General features: G+C 44.5%; 2 protein-coding genes across 2 annotated transcripts; one reads left to right on the top strand and one right to left on the bottom strand.

Annotated features, from left to right (window-relative positions):
* The first annotated feature begins 1,168 nt into the window (after positions 1–1,168).
* On the top strand, positions 1,169–3,509 carry DYNLL1 (dynein light chain LC8-type 1). The gene is made up of 3 exons (XM_037052257.1): positions 1,169–1,290; positions 1,505–1,642; positions 3,183–3,509. Exons 2-3 carry the CDS (start codon positions 1,511–1,513, stop codon positions 3,318–3,320), a joined length of 270 nt encoding a protein of 89 aa, XP_036908152.1. The 5' UTR covers positions 1,169–1,290; positions 1,505–1,510; the 3' UTR covers positions 3,321–3,509.
* Positions 3,510–5,780: 2,271 nt separating this feature from the next.
* On the bottom strand, positions 5,781–20,379 carry COQ5 (coenzyme Q5, methyltransferase). The gene is made up of 7 exons (XM_037052256.1): positions 20,159–20,379; positions 16,064–16,213; positions 12,977–13,198; positions 8,469–8,575; positions 7,340–7,428; positions 6,648–6,759; positions 5,781–6,563 (listed from the first exon to the last, which is right to left on the bottom strand). The coding sequence occupies exons 1-7, from the start codon at positions 20,361–20,363 to the stop codon at positions 6,462–6,464; spliced, it is 987 nt and encodes a 328-aa protein (XP_036908151.1). The 5' UTR covers positions 20,364–20,379; the 3' UTR covers positions 5,781–6,461.
* Positions 20,380–21,988: the final 1,609 nt, after the last annotated feature.

The raw sequence follows: 21,988 nt of genomic DNA on the forward strand, positions 1-21,988 counted from the left end.
GTTATTAATAAGACCCACTGATTCCTATATGCTACATGATGTTGAGAGCTTTAAAGGCATTACTTTATTTAATACTCCCAACATGCTTATGATGTATTTCCTTTTATACTTACCCCCCTTTACAGGTAAGAAAACTGAAATTTAAATGAGAGTGCTGGGATTTAAATCCAGAGCCGATCCTGCTCCCTAACCTCTCAAGACCTTGCTTTTTTAACCACTTAGTGGTTAGGGTAGTCTGTCTCTGTCTCTGTCTCTGTCTCTGTCTCTGTCTCTCTCTCTCCTAGAGGAAGTATCTCTGAGGGATGCCTTTCTAATCATTTAGGGCACCTCAGCCTTAGAGATAAATCCTCAACCAAGAAACTCCCACACAGGAAAGACTGCCTCATCGGAGCAAGATGCCCCACCCTGGGTACACACACCCAAATCCGCCCAGGTGTGCCCCCCCCACCCCTTTAAAGGAGGTGTGAATTGCCCAGCAGGAAAACCCAATTCTGGGGGGTGGGTAATTCCTTAATTCATAAGGAAACCCTCTCTTATTCCTAAAGAATCTCCGATATTTCTAAGGAGGAGAGGCTACATAATTTGCCGGATCTAAAGCAAAAAAAAGAAAACCCGAGGTCCCTTGCTAAAAAATAAAAAATAACCCAAGAATGAGACAGTAGAGCATTAAATCAAGCCCTGAGATTCCCTCTTCTGCGACTGCACTAGTCTATTTGCCTGGGTAACCGACCAGGCTTTAGAGATTCCCTTTCAGGGAAGCGATTGGCCAGCTCAGTCAGAATCCGTACATCCTTCCGTTCCTGGGGTAAACCCGAGTGTCTATCATTCGAGAACAAATCTTGGGACAATGTCGGTGAATTTGGAATCACTTTCCTGGCTTGCGCAGAATCTTCCCTCGCACCTCTCTAGCCGTTCGGTGTTCTAGATAGCGCGCCCCAGCTCCACCTTCGGGGTGTGTGGGCCTCACCGCGTGCTGCCCATCACCGGGGCAACCGACGCCACGAGCAGTGCATTGTGGTCTGCAACAAAATGCAGAAGAAAGATCCTGCGGGAACCATTGAGCCCATGGACCAATGGGAGAGCCCTAGGGGTTGCATCAAGCCAGTAGGAATGTTCTATGAAGGCGGGCCTTCAGGAGCAGGGTGGAGCCTAGGCACTAGGCGGCGGTGTCTGGTGTGGTGCTCCTTAGATGCGCCACGGCTTCAGTAGCGACGGCTTCTCCTGCCAGGTGTGAGCTTTGCCAGCCCCTCCCCCAGGAGACCGTCGCAGTTGGCCAGCACCAGCTCCTCTGTGAGAATCCTGGGGCTCCGGGGGACTTTGCTACCTTGTTTTATAGCTCCCTAGACTTCTCCCGCGGTTAGTTCTGCGTGGATCACGCTCCCTGGGAAGTGGTCTGGGGGGCGTCATCCCGGGACGGCGGGGAACGGGCAAGGGGTAGGTGGCGCTTTGCAGACACATTCCGTACCCCAACTCCTCACCCTTTGTCTTGCCCCCCGTCCTCCAGGTAACCATGTGCGACCGAAAGGCGGTGATCAAAAATGCCGATATGTCGGAGGAGATGCAACAGGACTCCGTGGAATGTGCTACTCAGGCGTTGGAGAAATATAACATAGAGAAGGATATTGCGGCGCATATTAAGAAGGTAAAGATGGGGCGCTGGCGGGGGGCTGAGGCTAATGCCTTTCAGCGGGAGCGAGTCACAACTTAGTTTCCTCTCCGGGATTATGCATCCCCAAAGCGCCTAGTCGAGATCCTGGAGAGCACGCAGGGCAGCTCGTGTGTAGAGGTTTCCAGAAAGAACGCAAGTGAATTTTGCGCTCCTTTGGGAGGACCAGGATCTCGGCGCCCCAAGTTTTTTTTTTTAATTTATTATCCAGCTCTGACGGAGAAAGCGCCACCTAGCAACGGTTTCCAGGATCGGGGAGCAGCGGTTCCCCGTTCCTGCACGATTCCTGCGCCGAAGATCCATCTGGGTGTTCGGGAGGGAGGAGTGCGTGGGTGTTTCCAGCCAGGCCGGAGGGAGATCTTGCCAGCCTTCCAGTGGGGAGTTTAGCCGCCAGTTGCGAGAAAGTAGGTGGTAGTGGTAGTTGGGGGGCTAGGGATGGGGCTTGGTAAATGACAGTCTGTAGACAGCTGTCAGAACTGCCAGCTGCCCCAGCTATGTTTTCTGGAAGGGAAGGAAGCTGGCAGCCTAAGTCGTGAGAGGGTTGCAGTCCAGAATGGGAAGATGAAAGACTTTAGGTGAAATAGAAAGAAAGACCTTTTTTTGACAAATGCAGCAGTGCGTTCCTGTAGCTTGTAAGAATGTTCTTCTTGATGTAAAAGAGGTTAAATGCTGCATACAATATGAGGAGCCAAATCACAGACTTCTAATAATTTTATAGATAAAGATTAGCTGTGGCCCCTGTCTACAGTAGCCTAGTGAAGAAATTAACACGGGCGTTCTAGTTGGTCCCCAAGCCTCTCAGAGAGGGGAAAATAGTGTTCCTGCAGAATATCATCCTCAAGAGAGATGTGAAAAGGAGGGCTATTTAAATGGTAATTAAGGATAAAATTTGAACCGGTGGCTGTTAGATTCTGCTCCCCACATTCTTTTTATAGGAGCATTGGAGTGCCAAGTGTCTTGTCTCCTTGAATGAAAATTTTGATCCATGCTAATGATGGTTTATATGCTAATTGAGACTTTGTCCTTTTGGAAATCTTTTGTTATCAAGGATACTGGAATGCAGTTAAGGAATGAACTATAATGGGGTACTCTGGGCTAAAAACCATTTTCTGGGATTTAGGAGGTGCGTGACTGACATACAGTAGGGGGACTATTCAGTTCTGTTTACACACAAGAACAAGATAAACCAGAATTGTTGGTGTCACCTATCAGTGAATATTACAGAAGTTACGAAGGTGGAATTACCACGATAACAAAGTGCCCTGTCTTTGAGGCTGCCCTTTCTGCTTTTTACATCCCAGCCGGTTCCCAGCTTAGCTCAGACTGCAAGTATGTTTGCATTAATGCACTATGTAGGCGACTTGGAGCTGGGGAACATTCTTTCGTTCTAAGAATCTGCCGATGCTGGCGTTCCTCATTTTTACCCCTGCAAGCTCTGCCTATCCAGGAGGCAAACTCTGACCTCTGGTTTACCACTAAAATTCTAGTGTTCTTTTTCTCTCCCCTCCCCCACTAGGAATTTGACAAGAAGTACAACCCCACATGGCACTGCATCGTGGGGAGGAACTTCGGTAGTTACGTGACACATGAAACCAAACACTTCATCTACTTCTACCTGGGCCAAGTGGCCATTCTTCTGTTCAAGTCTGGTTGAAGTGAACTGCACCACACCCCCAGTGATCCATCCGAAAACGAGGATTGCAGCCTAAATTCCAAATACCAGAGACTGAAATCTTCAGCCCTGCCTAAAGGAACACCTTGATCTTGAACCTTTATCGTGTTGTTTTGTACAGGGCATTCTCTGTACTCATTTGTTGTGGTTATAAAACAATTAGCAAAACAGCTCACATTTGTATTTATTTTCTATTCCATACCTCTCTGCTCCATGTTCTTCCTTCTCAAAATCCATCCCCCCCCTCCGCAAATAAATCTGTTGAAGAACTTTGTGTTAGTTACAATTTATTCAACTAATCTCAAGTTCCTGAAGGTGTCCATAGCCATTTAGGTTAGTGGGTCCCTGAAGTAAGCTTCTGTGGGATATGGTACACTAACCTATTAAGTGCTCTCAAGTCTGTCATTCTCAACCCATCTGTAACTGTCATGCATGGCAGAGAAATTTCTGGATTGAGTCTTATGCCTAACCTGATAAATGCTGTCCTTAAGTGCTCATTAAAAGATGTTGCCTCAGTGGATTGAGCACAGGCCTGCGAACCATAGGATCGCGGTTTGATTCCCAGTCAGGGCAGATGTCAGGGTTGCAGGCCGGTTCCCTGCAGGCCAGTTCCCAGCAGGGGATGCATGAAAGGCAACCATACATTGATGTTTCTCTCCATCTCTCCTTCCCCTCTAAAGATAAAATCTTAAAAAAAAAATTAAAGATGTTGCTATAAAATGTTCTGGGCCTTAGGCCTCAAGTGGTTGTGATGAATGTGTCATAGAACTCCTTTAGATAAGCTGTCTGTTGGCTGTGGAATGGAAATACGCTGACAACTAAGTTGGGCTAATGAGAAACTTGGTCTCTCTCGGCTATCCCCACTCCCTTTCCAGGCCCTGAAAGGATACTGCGAAGATTAAAGGTGGCTTTAAAAGGAGAAATGAGCAGCAGCCCTCCATGTGATTCGTCCGAAGTCTTTGCAGGCATTGAAATGCATGAGCCTGCTGGGCTGGGCTTTAGCTGCAGTCAGAGACCCAATGAACAAATGTGAACTGAGGTTGTCATTCAAAGACCCAATTAAAGCTGGTTAAGTAATCTTCGTTAAAGGTTTCCTGCTATCAATTTTAGGAAGATGAGGCTTTTAAGACAAGCAAATAGGGCAGACTTTTATTACAGGTAGAAAGGAAATACTCGGGAGGCTGAAACCATCCACAACCATCTTGGGAAGTTGTAAGAGGGCCTGGCTTCCTAGTTACCCTATGCTCAGTATTCACGTGAAGTACGGATTTTTGCTTTAGCTCTTGGATTTGTGAGCTACAATCAGGATTTCTGAACAGCCAGGTTATTGCTACCTGGAAGGGGTGATAGATTTGAATTGATAGGTGATGCTCCATCTTAAGAGCAGCATTAGGTCTGTAACATCCCTGGAAGATTGTTTTCCTTTATTGGTACTTGGGGTTTTAGGAGTCCTAGTGAAGTTGAGCTATTTTAGGACTGGGAACATTTTCAATCTGTTCATGTAAATACCAGCAGCTGGACATTGGGGGTTCTGACTTGATTAGGCCCTTATCTGCTGCCAGGAAGTGGCAGCTTTTCATTTATTTTTTGATTCAAATGTGAGGAAACCACATTGCTGTGAAGATAAAACTGGGTTGATGGTTCACAAAGTTCCTTCCAGTGCCTGCTCCTTGTTAATGTCAAAGGCCCATAGGCATCAGCTGGTTGATTTCTCTTTCCATAGCTGGGAAAAGAAGTAGTAAGCTGAGGTCTTTCTAAGGCTCAGCATTCTGTTAAATGCTCCTGGTTGCTGTCTTTCAGAGAGTTGCATATAGACGCTGTATCTGAGCGCTTACCGGTGACAGGGCAAGATCTTAAGAGTGAAGGTACGTAAATGACCCCTACTGTGCTGGGACAAGAGGCAGCATATTGGAAGCCTTTTCAAATAGCCTTGTACCAAGCTAAGCTACAAGGAACAAACTGCCAGGCAACTCACAGGTTGGCTTCTGCAATTTCTTACTTAGCAAGGCCCCACAAAAACCTTAAGCTCTATGCACATTCAAAACATGCCTCATTTTAACACCAACGACTGTATTAAGGATATAAGAGCCCTGAGGACTGGAGGGGGTTAGGCTAAATAGTTTTAAAACTTTTTTGCTTTAGCCCTGGCTGGTGTAGCTCAGTGGATTGAGCACGGGCCTGTGAAGCAAAGGGTCGCTGGTTTGAGTCCCAGTCAGGGCACATGCCTGGGTTGCAGGCCAGGTCCCCAGTAGGGGACACGTGAGAGGCAACCACACATTGGTGTTTCTCTCCCACTCTTTCTCCTTCCCTTCCCCTCTCTCTATAAATATATAAATAAATGAATAAGAACACATAGATTTAAAAAAATAAAACTCTTTTGCTTTAAAAGCCTTTCTTCAAATGTATTCTGACAAAGGAGCTCTTTATATAAGACTTACACGCAGGAGTTTGCCAGTACATTTATTCTCTCGAGGAGATGTTGAGTTGCTTTCTTCATGTCGGGCACAGAGGGCACAACAGTGGCTTTGGTAGAAAGGAGCACTGAGTGAATGAATGATGACAAATGTATTTCCCTCAGGAAAAAAAATAAATCACAAACGCCAAACAAACCGTAAACTCATTTAGTGGTTCAGTACATAATTCTGGTTGTGGTTGTTAGCCCTCTGATGGGCCTTGGCTTTTGTCCTTCAACCAGTCCTAGGATGAAAGGTTGACTCGGGTACAGTTAGGAAGGTTTCTGGTTCAAGTCATTAATTTCAATGATTCACTGTCCCTCTGGAAGTCAGTGCCAGCAGAGAAACTACAAACACGCTTCAAAACCGCCTTAGTGCTGGTTTTTACTTAACACCACGCACTGCACAGCTGAGAAATAGCAGGAACTGGGCAAAAAACACAGACACAATAATACCTCAGGGAGAAGGCCTGAAGCAGTTCCTGAGGAAAGGTGAAATAAAGTGACAGGAATTTGTTTCTTCCACTTTGAGACTGGTCATATCAGAAATGAGTCCAAGGCACATGCCCCCAGGCGGGGACGTCCTGTTGCTGGTCTCACCAGCCTGATGATCCTTCCGCTGCAGCCTCTGACAGGATGTGAGTGGTTCCCGCTCCAGGACTGTAAAGGAGTTAGAGTTTGAAGCCAGAATGAATGGCCACGATGCCGGATGTTAGACTTTCATAAGTCACCTTCTGAAAGCCTGCATCTTCTATCATCTCTTTGAACTCCTCCTAAAACACAAAGGGAGACACAGAGCAAGGGTCACGGCGACTTCACCTTTAGGGCCTTTGTCGTAAGCTACAAAAGTTTTATACCTGACACGGGAACCGTCGAATACTCTCCACAAGGTACTGGTAGGACTTCCAGTCTCCTGCGATCACTTCTCCCAGGACAGGAATGACCTGGAAGCTATAGAGGTCATAGAGCCTAGGCAAAAAGGCCAAAGATGAAGGTTAGAACATGCCCCTTGGTAAGAAGCAAGAAGGTCTAAGCCTCATAAACTCTAATGCCTATAGGGTCAAGCAAGTAACTAAAACAAGTGAAGTGAGAGCAGTAGGGAGTGGTGAGGACGCGGTCACAGGCATGGTTAGGAAGTACCATAAAAGTGGAGAAGGGGTACTTACTTCTCAGCTCTGACCACGGCCATGTAGGAATATGGCTTACTCAGGGTTGCCCTGTTATCGGTTTCTCAAGTGAAGCTAGAAATCTGGATTATTATGTAGACTTCTGATCTCTAAATATGGACATCTAAGTCACCCTTTTAAGATGCCAGGTGTCAAACAGAAATCTGTGGACAGACTGCAGCCTCTGGTTGCTGGTTTGAGGCTTTCCCGGCCTGGACAATGTTCTTCAGGAGCGGCTGACATCTGAGGGGGTACCACCCCTCGGGGAGTCTGGGGATGAACTACGAGGTTCATGCTTACTGCTTACTGGCTACTCTCTATCCATGCTGGGACGGGAATCCTTGGCTGAACGATGAGAATCATGCCCTGTTAACAATGCCAACCTGGACACAAGGGGATTGTTGACTTGGCTAAACTCCAGGCAGAGAAACCGTCCTCCTGGTTTCAGGACCCGATGGGCTTCCTGGAGTGCCTGAGTGAGAACAGGAACAAAAGAACATTCCTCAGCAGACTCACGCAACTCCGCGAGGCCGAGGCATGTTAGCTTCTGTCCCCAGTGGGGGCCGTGGGAGAGGCAACCACATCTCTCCCTCTCTTTCTCCCTCCTTTCCCCTCACTCTAAAAATAGAAAAAAATAAAATCTTTAAAAAAATAAATAGCCCTGGCTGGTGTAGCTCAGTGGATTGAGCAAGGGCCTGCGAACCACACGATCGCGGTTTGATTCCCAGTCAGGGCACATGCCTGGGTTGCGGGCCAGTTCCCAGCAGGGGACTCATGAGAGGCAACCATACATTGATGTTTCTCTCCTTCTCTCCTTCCTTTCCTAATGATAAATAAATAAAATCTTTAAAAAAATAAAAAATAAAAAAATAAAGAAATAAATAAAGAAATAATAAACTGTCTACAGGACAGGACAGGACAGGTCACAGAAACCAAGCTAAAGACCACTGCAAAGGATATCCCAACCCAAGCAGAAGAATCAGGTAACTGGAGCCTGTATTACAAAAATGAAAACTGATGCTTTGAACACTGTCTTCAAGTGCTGTGGACAGAATATTAAAGTAGAAATAAAGAAGAGTTGCATCAGATCAAGAGCCAGACATTCTCTTCTCTCTGTAGAAAACCATAAATCGACAAGCTACCTCCTGCCACAATGATGTCAGAGTGTCTTTCTCTGTGTCAACCTCAGAAATGCCCCTGAGCTTCTGCAAACTCACAGGATCAGACGGCTTCTTGAGTGAGAGGAAACTGATGAAATACCTGAGCAAGACTGACAGTCTTAAAGATTTAAATACCAATCCAGAGCAACTAAGGCTTCTATGGGGATCTGCTCTGTGATCCTCACCAATTTTGTGACTAGGAATATTGGCAACCGAAAGGACTGAGGCCCCTGACTCTGAAATAGTTATTCCATTCAAGGGCCGAACCTAGAAAAAACCCCTCTCCATCTTCCTTTGTTCATGGTGGAGCCACTCTGGGAGAACTAACACCCTGAGACGCAGCTGTTCATACCCGATCAACGTGTGTCACGTTCCGGATCCCAAAGGCAATGGTGTAAACGTCAAACTTGTCGTCATCAAAGGGCAGTTCTTCAGCATCTCCCAATACCCAAGCGAGTCCTGAAAGAGAAAACTCATTCTCATCTCCATTGGGGAAGCTGCCTCTTCTGCACCCAGAACTGCCAAACCTGAGGAGAGGCGTGTGGGGCAGCCCTGAATCTGCAGTCAGCCAGGCGGAAGTTGGACAGCCTGGACGCCCCGTTTGCAGCTGCCTTCTAAATTGGAGGCAGTTTTAGGGAGCTGAGCCCTGGAACCTGTGGAATCTGATTCTAACGGTGGGCAGTTACCTGTGAGAACTGAACTCTCAGACGACTAGCTGGTGTGGGAGAACTGGAGAACTGTGTGGTGACAGGCAGGCATTACACATTTGGTATCAGAGGTGGTGTTGGAAAACACAGACCTGCCTTCCCCCTTGGATTCCTGGCCACTGTCTTCATGGGTGTCCCCCAATCCTGAGGACTTGAAGCTGGTGTCCTTGACGTTTAGGAGAGGCCCTTCACCCAAGGCTCTGAGTGAAACCTGATGCTTGCTTAGTGATGCCCACCTTCAGGCAGTTTGTATTCACCGAAGTGTTGTGTATTGCACTGTGGTTAGGGGCCCAGATCCTGGGGTTAGACCTCCTGGGTTCTAATTCCAGCTTTACCACTTATTAGCTGTATAACCTTGAAAAAAACTACTCTGCCTCAGTTTCCCCATTTGTAAAATGGAGTAAACAATAGTATCTACTATAGAGGGTCACTGGAAGCATTCTAAGTACAGAGTATAGCGTTGTTATATCGGTTCTATGGGAGTCGGAGAGAATCCAAGTGTCTAGACTGCAAGTCTGGTCATGTATTGAGAAAAAAACTAAGGAAGCCCCATATCAGAGTGGCTATACCCTATAAGGATCCTGATTCAGCTTTAACATTATTTAATTTTCAGCGAATGATACATAATATATTATTTAGAAGGAAGGCTCTGTAGAGGAAGGCCAATGAAAATTGGAAAGCAAATTAGCAATATTTAACAAGAACTTTAAAAATAAGCCTACCCTAACCCTGGCTGGTGTAGCTCAGTGGATTGAGCCCGGGCCTGCAAACCACACGATCGAGGTTCAATTCCCAGTCAGGGCACATGCCTGGGTTGCAGGCCAGTTCCCAGCAAGGGACACACCAGAGGCAACCATACATTGATATTTCTCTCCCTCTCTCCTTCCCTTCCCCTCTAAAGATAAATAAATAAAATCTATTAAAAAAACCCTGACGAGTATGTCTAGATGTTGGAATTATGGGTAACATTTACTTTATTCCTATTTTCCCAAAATTTTGAGTTTAGAAATCCAAAATTTCTCTTAAACATGTCACTTTCCGAACCCATCAAATATCTAAGGCTGCTGACGTCAGAGCTTCCATTTGGGGAGAAAGTGCTACACATAAATGTAAAAAAACACACCCGTAACGGGGCTATACGTGAACATGTCTTTACTCATTAACTCTACATTTATTACAGAACTTCCAGGATCCTCCTACTTAGCTTCAACTATTGTTGCATGGCCTTTCTTCACAAAGGCATTGTTACTGAAGACTGATAAAGCGAGAAGGAACGGGTAACGACAACTGCACTATCTGACATTTAACGGCTCCTATGCAGGTGGGTTTGTCTTCGCAGTAGGAGAGTCCGAAGGGCAAGCTAGGCTACGGAAGAGAGGATTCCAGAAACGAAACAGCGCTTATCATCTCTATCTCTGTTCGCCATGCTTTATGGCTGAGTACCAGCGAGAAGGAAACTCGTTTTTCAGTAGGAGTGAGGAAACATAGCGCCTTTGTCTAAACACATCAGCGGCCGTCTGCCTTCTGGTCGGTGTTGAGGGCACACAAAAGAGCCCTTTATCCCGGGGGCCAAGCGGGCTGCCCTCGGCATGGGCTGCTGCTCTCAAAGTGGGCGGTGGAAGAGAGAATGGAGCTAGAGTAACCACAGTCACTCCTGGTGGGGGAGGGAAGGAGAGAAGTGCTGATGCTGACCTGAGGCACTTTGTTTTCTTTGTTGTCGGGCCTCTCATAATGGCTGCCTGCAGGGCCTGGGCCACGTGGGAGAGGGCAGAGCTGCGGCTCTGAAAAGCTGGGTAAACATGGGGCAGCAGCCCGGATCATTACTTCTACTTGAAAAAATGGGGATGGGGGAAGTAGTACTTCAAAATATTAAAGCCGAATTGGTTTGGGCACAGGCCAGGGTTTTGGGTTCTATCCTTGGTCGGGGCATATTCAAGAATCAACCAATGAATGAGCAAGTAAGTGGAACAACAAATCAATCTCTCTCTCTCTCTCTCCTCCCTGCTTTCCTCTCTTTCTCTAGACTCTATATAAACAAACAAACAAATAAATAATATTAAGCCCTGGCCAGGTAACTCTACTGGTTAGAGCATCATCCTGATATACCATGGCTGCAGGTTCAATCCCTGGCCAGGGCACATACAAGCAACCAGTGAATGCATCGATAAGTGAAATAGCAAATTGATACTTCTCTCTCTCCCTTCTCTCTCTCTCAAATCAAAAAGTAAGACTTTTTTTTTCTTTTTCAAAAATATTTTATTTATTTATTTTCAGAGAGAGGGGAAGGGAAGGAGAGAGGGAGAGAAATATCAATGTGTGGTTGCCTCTCCTGTGTCCCCCAGTGGGAACTGGCCTGCAACCTAGGCATGTGCCTTGACTGGGAATCGAACCAGGATCCTTTGCTTCACAGGCCCGCGCTCAATCCACTGAGCTACACCAGCCAGGGCAAAAAGTAAAACATTTTTTTTTTAAATATATATTTTTAAGATTTTATTTATTTATTTATTTATCTTTAGAGGAGAAGGAGAGAGGGAGAGAAACATCAACGTATGGTTGCCTTTTGTGTGTCCCCTGCTGGGAGTTGGCCTGCAGGGAACTGGACTACAACCCAGGCATGTGCCCTGACTGGGAATCAAGCCGCGATCCTCTGGTTTGCAGGCCCGCGCTCAATCCACTGAGCTACACCAGCCAGGGGAAACATTTTTCAAAAATATTAAAACAAACAGCCAAATGTAAAATGTACACCTTTTTTTTTCTTTTCTCAACCGACTGAGATAAATGCTTCTAAAACATACATCTTTAAGCTAGACCACAGACTGTCCATTTTGTGGTTGCAGGGGTTTCCCGGGAGATACGCAGTCACTCTCCTACCTGCTGTCAAGATTGCTGTGGTTTCGGAGTACAGTAAGTGCTCACTTAACATCGGAGATAGGTTCTGGGAAACTACGACTTTAAGTGAGACAATGGATAATACAACGAGTTTACCACTGGCTCACAGACATAAGCACGAGTTAAGTTCCTACAGCATCTTTCTGGTCACAAAAACACCACCCAACTTCGAAAGTAAGACTCAAAACCCTTCTAATATTAAACACTGAGATCAATGTGAGCTATAGATACATTTAAGAAAGACTAATAAAAACAAACCAGATAACGACTTTCCACCCCGATTATACCAGCTCAGGGCTGCAGGCGCTGGAGCCTGGCCCAGACTCAGGGTGAAGGGAAACATGGCAACTCCACACAGACGGCGGTCCTGGCCAGGAATCAAAGTATTTTTTTCTCATCCACGTTCGAACAAAACGATGTTAACAAAAAACGTTATCCTACGACCTGCCGTACTATTTACAGGTGTTTCTTCAACTGTATCAGTTGGGCCTTCTGAGAAATTGGTGCTCAGATGGAGTGCAAAGGGTTGTTTTATTTTGAGGGTTAGGGGCACCTGGAGAAGACAGACGAAAGAGGAAGACAGACCTTGGTGCTGATCCGATAAAGCCTCAGCCTACCCGACAGGGGGCTCTGGAGCCACCGCTGCCCACGAGTCCTCCTGGGAACCATCCAGGCCCTGGCAGCCTCCTACTGCTCAGCCATCAGCTGGGTGCTGTCAGGAAAGCCTGGCTGGAAAGCGGAGGCAGAACCTGCAGGTGCTAAGAGCTGGAGGCTGTCAGCTAACTATACTCCTGTAGCTGCAGGGCATGTCCCTTCTTTAAGGGCAGCACACCTGCTCAGCTGCCACATCAGTCAAATCACCCTAGTACTGACAGGGGAATGGAGCTGCTCAGGAATAGGACGTTTGGGGTCACTGTGGAGTTGCTGTGTGTGTGAGCAAAACTTCTGTCTCGGAGTCCAGGAGCCGAGATCCCAAGATTCAGCTCCAATGCAAGATCTGCCATTTAAGTCACGGTACTTGAGTTAGATCCGTAATCTCTTTGGGGCTTTGGTCATCTCACCTGTCACGCTGGGCTGACAATCTAATTCTCTGGGTTGCTGAAATAATGTATGTAAGCACATAAGGTAGATTCACCCTCACCAATGATCTTCAACTCCTAAGTTTTTAAAAGCAGGAAAGTAAAGCACTTCAACATTCCCCACATTCCATCTCACTTGGTAAACACACAGACACTTCTGTGTGTCTACTCGCTGTGGGACTTGCCCGTTTTGTATCCTTGAGCGTGGGCTTTCTGCTTCCCAACCTTCAGCATCTCCTTGTTGATGTCACAGACCACGACGTGGGAACCACCTAAGGAGTCCTCTTCATTCTGGTACTGCTGGGCGATTTCTTCCCAGGATAGATTTTGCTGGGCCCTTAACTGCCTCTTCTGCTTTCCCCGATACTGTGCCTGAACATAATTAAGGAACCGGAATGCAATGTCACCTGTGCCAAAGGGGGAACGATAGAAAGATAAATGTAAGCAACAACCCAGTGTTTCCTAAATCCAAAAGAGGCGACAAAGGTATAGAAGTTGAGGAGTGTATGAAAATGAAGTTTGTACTCATCTCCATAGTAACTGTTATTTTTTTAACTTCTAGGATTCTTTCAAAAACTTTAAAGAAATTGTATAAGTAATACATGGACAAATTCTGACCATAAAAGACTCAATATCTTGCCCTGGCTGGTGTGGCTTAGTGGATCGAGTGCCAGCTTGTGAACCTAGGGGTCTCCAGTTCGATTCCCAGTCAGGACACATGCCTGAGTTGACAGTTAGGTCCCCAGTAGGGGGTGTGCAAGAGGCAACCACACATTGGTGTTTCTCTCCCTTTCCTTCTCCCTCCCTTCCCCTCTCTCTAGAAATAAATACATAAAATCTTTTTAAAAAAAGACTCACCATCTCAATATATAGAATAATATATGAAAGTCGCATTCTCTGTCCATACCTTCCCTACATAACAAGTACATAATACTTGTTATGACAAGTATTACAAGCTTAATACATAGCCTTCTAGTCTTTTTCTAGTAATTTTTATGAATGTAATATAAGGGTATAGTTACAAGCAACAACTCTCTCTCCCATCATTTCTTAATCCCAGTTTAGTTCCCCAGAGACCATCCGGCCCAACTTTTTTGGCTCTTCTATAGGTTACAGCTATTTCTTTACTTACCAGATTTATCATGATATCCTGCCCCCATCTCTTCTTGCCTCTATCTTCTCAATACACTCATAGCATTTTTCATAGATACCTTTGTAACCTAGAGTAACAAACTAGTCAATATTTTATTTCTTATCCTATCAACTATAGATGGTATCTCTTGACTCCCTTAAACCTTCCATCCTATGTACTTTGACTCTGTCAAAGCTGGTAACAAATTACTGTGACCAGACAAATACTGTTCAGGCCAAGTCAGTGCTTTCCAGGATGACATTTCTTTTCTTATAATGCTGTTTCCTTGTCTTTGTTTTTCTTATACTATTTGCAAGAAATGAATCCTTGCCCTGGCTGGTGTGGCTCAGTGGATGCACTGCTGGCCTGTGAACCATGGTGGGGTCACTGGCTTGGTTCCCAGTCGGGGCACATGCCTGAGTTATGGGCCAGGTCTTTGGCTGCGGGTGCACAAGAATCAGTTGGTTGATGTAGTCCTCACACATTGATGTTTCTTTCCCTCTTTCTCCCCCTTCCCCTCTCTCTAAAAATAAATACATAACTACTTAAAAAAAAAAAGAGATGCATCCTTAAGTTTTTTCCAATTTGGTATTCTCCAGTCACTTTCTTATGTATTTAAATACATTTATATATACTCATATGAAACAACTTAAAAATATAAATGGGATCATATTATACACTGTTATATGACTTTTTTCCCCTTATTTAATGTCTTTGAGATTTTTCATTAGTATGTATAGGTTTTCCTACCTCTCACTCCCTTAAATAGCTACATATTTCATAGAATGGATATATCTTAATTTAAAGCCATTTCTTTATTGATGGATAAACAGGTTATTTCTAACTTTTTAGTTTACTAAAAATAATGCAGTGGGCATATTTATAGCTCTATCTTTTTAAATATATAGGAGTACGTTTTAATTACATTTTTAAAAAAGATTTACTTACCTATTTTTAGAGAGGGGGAAGGGAAGGAGAAAGAGAGGGAAACATCAGTGTGTGGTTGCCTCTCGCTCATCCCCTACTGGGGACCTGGCCCACAACCCAGGTATGTGCCCTGACTGGGAATCGAACCTTCGACCCTTTGGTTCACAGTCTGGAGCTCAATCCACTAAGCCACACCAACCAGAGCTCGTTACATTTTCTAAATGGGCAGTTACCAGCATGAAGTAATGGTTCTGGTTCTGGTACGCCGGGGATGTAGGCAGCTCTGAGTGAATACTTTCTGTAGCTTTATCTTCGTGCAAGTTTTTTTTTTAATTTAAATTTTCATTTTTTAGAGAGATGGGGAGGGAGAAAGGAAGGGAGAAAAACATCAATGTGAAAGAGAAACAACATTGCTAGGTTGCCTTTTATATGTGTTTCTACCAGGGCTGAACCCCACAACCCAGGCAGGTGCCTTGACAGGGAATCAAACTGGTGACCCTTTGCTTTATGGAATGACACCCAACCAACTGAGCCATAAAGGTCAGGGCAAGTTTTTTTTTTTTTAAGACTTGAAGTATTTTAGATTTTGATAAGATTCTGCTAAACTGTTCTCTACCGAGCAAGATTTTTTATTTGCTTTCTAAGATTCCATTTGGGGAGTGGACCACACCAACAAAGGCCACACATTTATTTCAAACATACGGATTATTCTACTATAATTTATTATACATTATTCTGGTGGTATAATCACGTCATTGCATTGTATTATACATCATTCTAAAGTAATTTAGCAAGCACATTAACCACGTAATATCACCAAGATGCATTTTAGAAGCGCCTGACATTTTTCTCCCTAAATGTCTAGCGTGCACCAAGTAATAAAGGAGGCATCCCCACAAGAAAGAAAATGGGTCAAAGGTTAAAAAAAAGGCAAAAGTCATTTAGATCATGAAATGTCACTGGAATAAAAAAAATGGTCTTATTATTTTGTAATTCTGTGCATTTTTAGAAAAGTGACAGACACATAGCTGATATTCTGTGCTTCTGATTGACATTCAGTTAGAAAGAGAAGAGTAACCCTTTCTTTGAAGTTTATGGATTTTCAACTACCATCTTCGGGCTAATGGCAGGTGGGGCAGTTCATTCCAATAAGAGACACTAATTTTTGTAAAAGGCACTCAGTGGTACCTGAGGACACGAACATGGTCATTACCTGTGCCTCCAGCAACATCGAGGAGCTGGGTCCCAGGAAATGGGTGCATTCTCCAGAGCAGCAAATCCTTCCAAATACGATGGATACCAAGACTCATCATATCATTCATCACATCGTACTTCTTGGCCACGCTTTCAAACACCTGATAGACTGACAGCGAGAAACAGCACACAATTATGTTACTGACAATATTAACTTGGTAAAATTCCTAAGTGAAAGAGAAGGAAGCCCACCCCTGAAATTCCTGTCTTGCTATGGTGAACTCAAGCCATAAGCTTAATGCCCAAATCTACACCTTAATATTGCATCTTTTCAAAAAAGTTTGTATTACTTCATGTCAGAAATCAACCTTTCTACTGTCTTAGTTATCTTTAAGACTACTACTTAAAAAAATTGGTTTCAGAGAGAGAGGAAGGGGTTGAGAGAGAAAGGGAAACATTGATTTGTTGTTCCACTTCTTCATGCATTCATTGCTTCTTCTATGTGTCCTGGCTGGGGATCAAACCCGAAACCTTGGCGTATCAGGATGACACTCTAACTGAGGTTGCTACCTGGCCAGGGCTTAGAGTCACTACTTTGTAATCATGCCATGTACAAACTTGGTACTAAATAGGTTTCTGTTTCTTAGAGGATAGGGGGTGGTGGTGGAAGTTTTTCTAATGGTTATTATAATAAAAGACAATAAAATCCATTAGAAAAACATATGACTAATAGATGGGAAGGCCTCAGCTCACCTCTGCCTGTATCACTGAGAAAAGCCTCAGGTCAATATAGTGGGCAGATGGATGGCAAGATGCGAATCAGGGGCAAGTTACACTGTAGAGGGTCCTCATGAATCATCACAGGATCAAGGCAGAATGTGGAATCTGGGCTAGCAAGAAAGAGAAGGAATTTACTATCCAAGAAACTTTAAGGCACAGCCTCCATTTAGGTTCTTTGCACTTCAGTTTCTCTGCTCATAAGATGAGAAAATCACTGGCAGCCCCTTCCTTCCCTGCCTTAAGGCTGAATTAGGTAGTAACGGGGAGATACTTTGAGTTCCTTAGATGAAATGCAAACCCCAAACACTACTGCCCTCTGCTGAGTCAGCCGACCCTGGAGTTCCCCTTTAACCTGATCTTGAATGCCTATTCTCAACCCTGGGATCTCCAGGCTTGCTTTTTCCTTTTGGGGAATTGAGGGGCACTAAGGTTCAACCTACTGAGTATGAGCACCCCTAGCTTCACATGACTCCAATATGCATGAATTTCAGTTACTGTGTCTTAACACTAGTAAATAACACTAGTCTCCCCCCCAAATATCATTCAGATACAAGGGGATATTAACTGTAATTGCATAAAGCATAAACTTCACTACTGTTTCTTCAGTTGACAGGTTACTATGTACATCACAGCTATGCATCCTGATCAATAACCAGTCATGTCCCTTCTTTCAGTTTGTAAATGGCAGGGCACTATATGCCAGTTTTTCAATTCACCCAGACGGCGAAGCAGGCAGTTGTGTTACCTCCTTATCTCTGTTGTAAACATGGCATTTTACAAAACTGGATAATTAAGAGGAAACTGGCCAACAGAAGTGAGAGTGCAGCGAGGAAATGAAGAGCGATAATGCTGGAAGTGAAATTTAAATGGAATGTCAATGGAGTTACAGGAGAGATGGCTGACCGTGGGAATGCTGATACTGCTGCCACTTGAGAGAGCAGATCCGCAGTCAGAGCTGCGAGATGAACTTATGGACATAAATGAGGATGTGGTTGTGATGAAAATGTTGAAGATGTCACAGATGAAATGATGCCAGCAAAAAATTCCACATTAAAGGAATTCTTGGAGATATTTCATGACAATAAAAGTGAAAGTATAGCCCGGGCTGGTGTAGCTCAGTGGATTGAGCATGGACCTACGAACTAAAAGATCGAGGTTCAATTCCCAGTCAGTGCACATGCCTGGGTTGCAGGCCAGTTCCCAGCAGGGGACACATGAGAGGCAACCATACATTGATATTTCCTTCTGCCCTTCCCTTCCCCTCTAAAGATAAATAAAATCTTTTTAAAAAGTGAAAGTATAAAATATTAGAAAGTAAAAACTTAGAAAGGAGTATGACAATTTGTGATGCATAGAGAAGATGCTCACTCCCTATTATAAATTATATGATGAGAAGGTTGCAAACACTGTTCAAACTACTCTTGGTAAATGTTTTTGCAAAGGAATAAAACAACTTAATTTTCAAGGTTTCTAATTTTTCATTGAAATTTTAATTTAAGAATTTAAACTTAAATTTAAAAATTCTAAATACATTAAATTAAAATCTTAAAAAAATAAATTAAGCCCTGGCTGGTGTGGCTCAGTGGATTGAGTGCGGGCCTGCGAACCACACGATCGCGGTTCGATTCCCAGTCAGGGCACATGCCTGGGTTGCAGGCCAGTTCCTGGTTCCCAGTTCCTGGCAGGGGACGAATGAGAGGCAACCATACATTGATATTTCTCTCTCTGTCTCTCTCTCTCTCCTTCCCTTCCCCTCTAAGATAAATAAATAAAATCTTTAAAAAAATATTCAAAGTTACAGTAGAGTTAGTTACACATTTAGTATGGTTGAGGTGAGAGGTAATACACTCTAGTAATCTTTAAGAGGATGGGAAATTATATTGTAGACTCTTTCTTATTTCCTGGGTGGCCATAGGCTAAGTGAAGGAACCTCTCAGAGCCTCACATTATCCATTGGTAAAACGGACATAACACCTTCCTCATTATAAATGGTACATTTGGAGGGGTTTTTTAAAATATTTTATTTATTTATCTTTTTAGAGGGGAAGGGAAGGAGAGAGGAAAGAAACATCAATGTATGGTTGCTTCTTGTGCATCCCCTGCAGGGAACTGGCCCCTGCCGGAAACTGGCCTGCAACCCAAGCATGTGCCCTGACTGGGAATCGAACCGCGATTATCTGGTTCGCAGGCCCGCGCTCAATCCACTGAGCTACACCAGCCAGGGCTTGGAGGGTTTTTTTCTTTATTTTAAAAAAGGTTTTACTTATTTCCTTTTAAAGAGAGGGGAAGAGAAGGAGAAAGAGGAGGAAAGAACTACCAGTGTGTGGTTGCTCCTCAAGCTCCCCATACGGGAGCCTGGCCCGCAACCCAGGCATGTGCCCTGACCGGGAACTGAACTGGCAACCCTCTGGTTCCAAGCCCACACTCAAGCCACTGAGCTACACCAGCCAGGGCTACATTTGGAGTTTTAAAGCTGTTCTTTTTCTTTTCTATGCCTATGGTACAGTGCTGGGTTCAAAGAAACTTCTCAATAGTATCTAATATTTATCGAACAATTATAAAGTGTCAGGCATGGTTCAAAATACTTTAAGTTTTAATGTATGAAGTAATTTCATCCTCACAAGAACTCTTAAGAAAAAGGTTACTATTATTTCTAGTTGGGAAATTTGGAAGCTGAGGTAGAGAAGATACTTTCCTTTTCCCTTTCTAGAAAAAAAATGACTTTTCCTGCCCTGATCACGTAGGACATGGTTAGAGCATCCTTCCCACACACCAGGGTTCATCCCCGGTCAGGGCACATACAAGAATCAACGAATGAATGCCCAAGTGGAACAACAAATCAATGTTTCTTTCTCTCCCAAATCCATTTGAAAAAAAAAAAAAAGACCCATTCTTCTAGCAAGAGGTAAAGAACGTGGTCTCTGTAGTCAGACCAAACTGGATCGGAATATTGGTTTAATGGTTCCACCCCTTACTATGTTAAATTTGACAAGTTCTTGCTTAACTTTTAAATTTCAGTTTCCCCATGTGTAACATTGGGAAAACAATACCCACCATCAAGACGTTGAAATAAAAATGGGAAATGTCTGCACGGCGCCTGGCACATTATAAACACTAAATTGATGCAACTTAGTGATAACTGCTGTGCTTACTAAGGAGGTGTCCAAGCCCTGCACTCACACGGTCAGACTGAGGGGACTCCTTGGGTGTCAGGAATGCACAAGCTACAGCACCGGAGCTAACGTAACAGGACGTCAAATCAACCCTTAGTTGGGCAGAAGAAACTAGATCGAAGACGATCAGATCCCACCATCCGCCCTCTCGCCCCTTTCACCTTTGCCCCCTTTCTCTTCCTCCGACACGGTCTCAAACCCGAAGTGCGTTTCCGATGCCCGCTTCTCTTGAGACAAAAGCCGTGCACCCAGCAAGCTCCCGGGCCAGGAGCTACGAAGAAGCCCGGGGAGCCGGCAGCCCCGCATCAACCGCGACCACCCACGCCCACAGTTGCTCCATAGAGCGCAACTCCTGGGGGCCGCCATCTTGACAGTCGGGAGACAGCCGCCAGACAGTACGTCACGTTGCATCACTAGACGGCCGACGGCGGCCGGCCGGAGACAATAACAGAACGCGTCCTGAAATCTGATATTAAGGATCCGTGCATGGTTTCTGGAATCCGGAATCTTCCCAAATTGAACACAGAATTTCATCAGGAGGGAGTGGACCTTAGGGAGAGGCTTCACTCACCTCTCAGCGGCCATGTCTGTGAATCATGCTAACCAGTAGTAGTACCAGTACCAACTTGCAAGATAACGAAAACGGTGAAGAACGGGGATGGGGAGTGGGGAGAACTGAGGTCAAGTGTGGTCAAAGGCTAAGATTACAGGTTAATTCTCGCAACCTGTGGTGTGCATAAGACTAACCTGGTTTGATCTTTAAAATGCAGATTACCAGGCCCCAAATACCAGAGATTTTGAATCAGTAAATCTGATAACGGATTTTGGGAATCTTTATTTGAGCAAAGTTTTCGGGTGATTCTGAGGCGAGGAATTTGCAGACCATTGTTAAGGAACATACTAGACAACTCTGAAAAATAAACATCAGAAAGAAAAGCTCTGATATCTTAGGAAGTCGTAATAAATCACCACTCACATTTCCCCTCCTGCTGTCATGCAGCTGCATTTGTAGCTCCATAGAATGGGTGTTTTACTGGCATAGAATGGGTGTTTTACTTCAAACCCAGATTTCCCCGTTGTTTGTTTTTTAATTTTTAAACGGAAAGGGTAGTGTATTGTAGACCAGCTTGCGGGAAAGAGGGTGGAGGTGGTAAGTTTTCCTTGGGTTTCTGTTTCTTTGATTCTTTTTTTAAATGTATGTTTCCTGTAAATATTTCACAAGGAGAAAGCGCCAAGGACCCTAAGAAACTATTTTGAAAATGAAAATTTTCTTTCTGGTTTAATGTAGCCTGACAGATGGGTGGACACCTACCACTTTCTTTCGGAAAAACTGCACTGGGGTTTCTCTTTTCCCGTCTTTAATTTTTACAAGTGATGGAAGGAATGATTCATTTATGTAATCAGAGTTTTCACATCTTTGTTAAAGGCAATAAAAACTCATCAAGGAATCTTAGTATATCATCCTAATCTAGTCATACATGAGAATGAACCTTAGGATTTGAGGCTGTTCTTTCTAAATATCAAATTAAATTTACAGTAGCTACCCTGGCTGGTGTAGCTCAGTGGATTGAGCACGGGCCTGCAAACCAGAGGATCGCGGTTCGATTCCCAGTCAGGGCACATGCCTGGGTTGCAGGCCAGTTCCCGGCAGGGGGCATACGATACATTGTGTGTCCTCGGCAGAGGCAACCATACATTGATATTTCTCTCCTTCTCTCCTTCCCTTCCCCTCTAAAGATAAATAAATAAAATATTTAAAAAGTAGCTAGTCTCTCATTTCAGTATGATCTTTGGGGAGGGGGGAACTCGAAATGGGGAACCAAGATAGGAATTGGCAGAGGGCATTTTAAAGAAATTTAAAAGTATGAGGGTAGCTCAGAGTGTAGCTCAGTGAATTGAGTGCCAGACTGTAAACCAAAGGGTTGCTGGTTTGATTCTCAGTCAGGGCACATGCCTGGGTTGCAGTCCAGGTGCTCTGTTGGGGGTGTATA

The sequence above is a fragment of the Sturnira hondurensis genome, unplaced genomic scaffold, assembly GCF_014824575.4.
Source record: "Sturnira hondurensis isolate 20B ecotype Veracruz unplaced genomic scaffold, ASM1482457v3 Scaffold0007406, whole genome shotgun sequence".
Taxonomy (NCBI): domain Eukaryota; kingdom Metazoa; phylum Chordata; class Mammalia; order Chiroptera; family Phyllostomidae; genus Sturnira; species Sturnira hondurensis.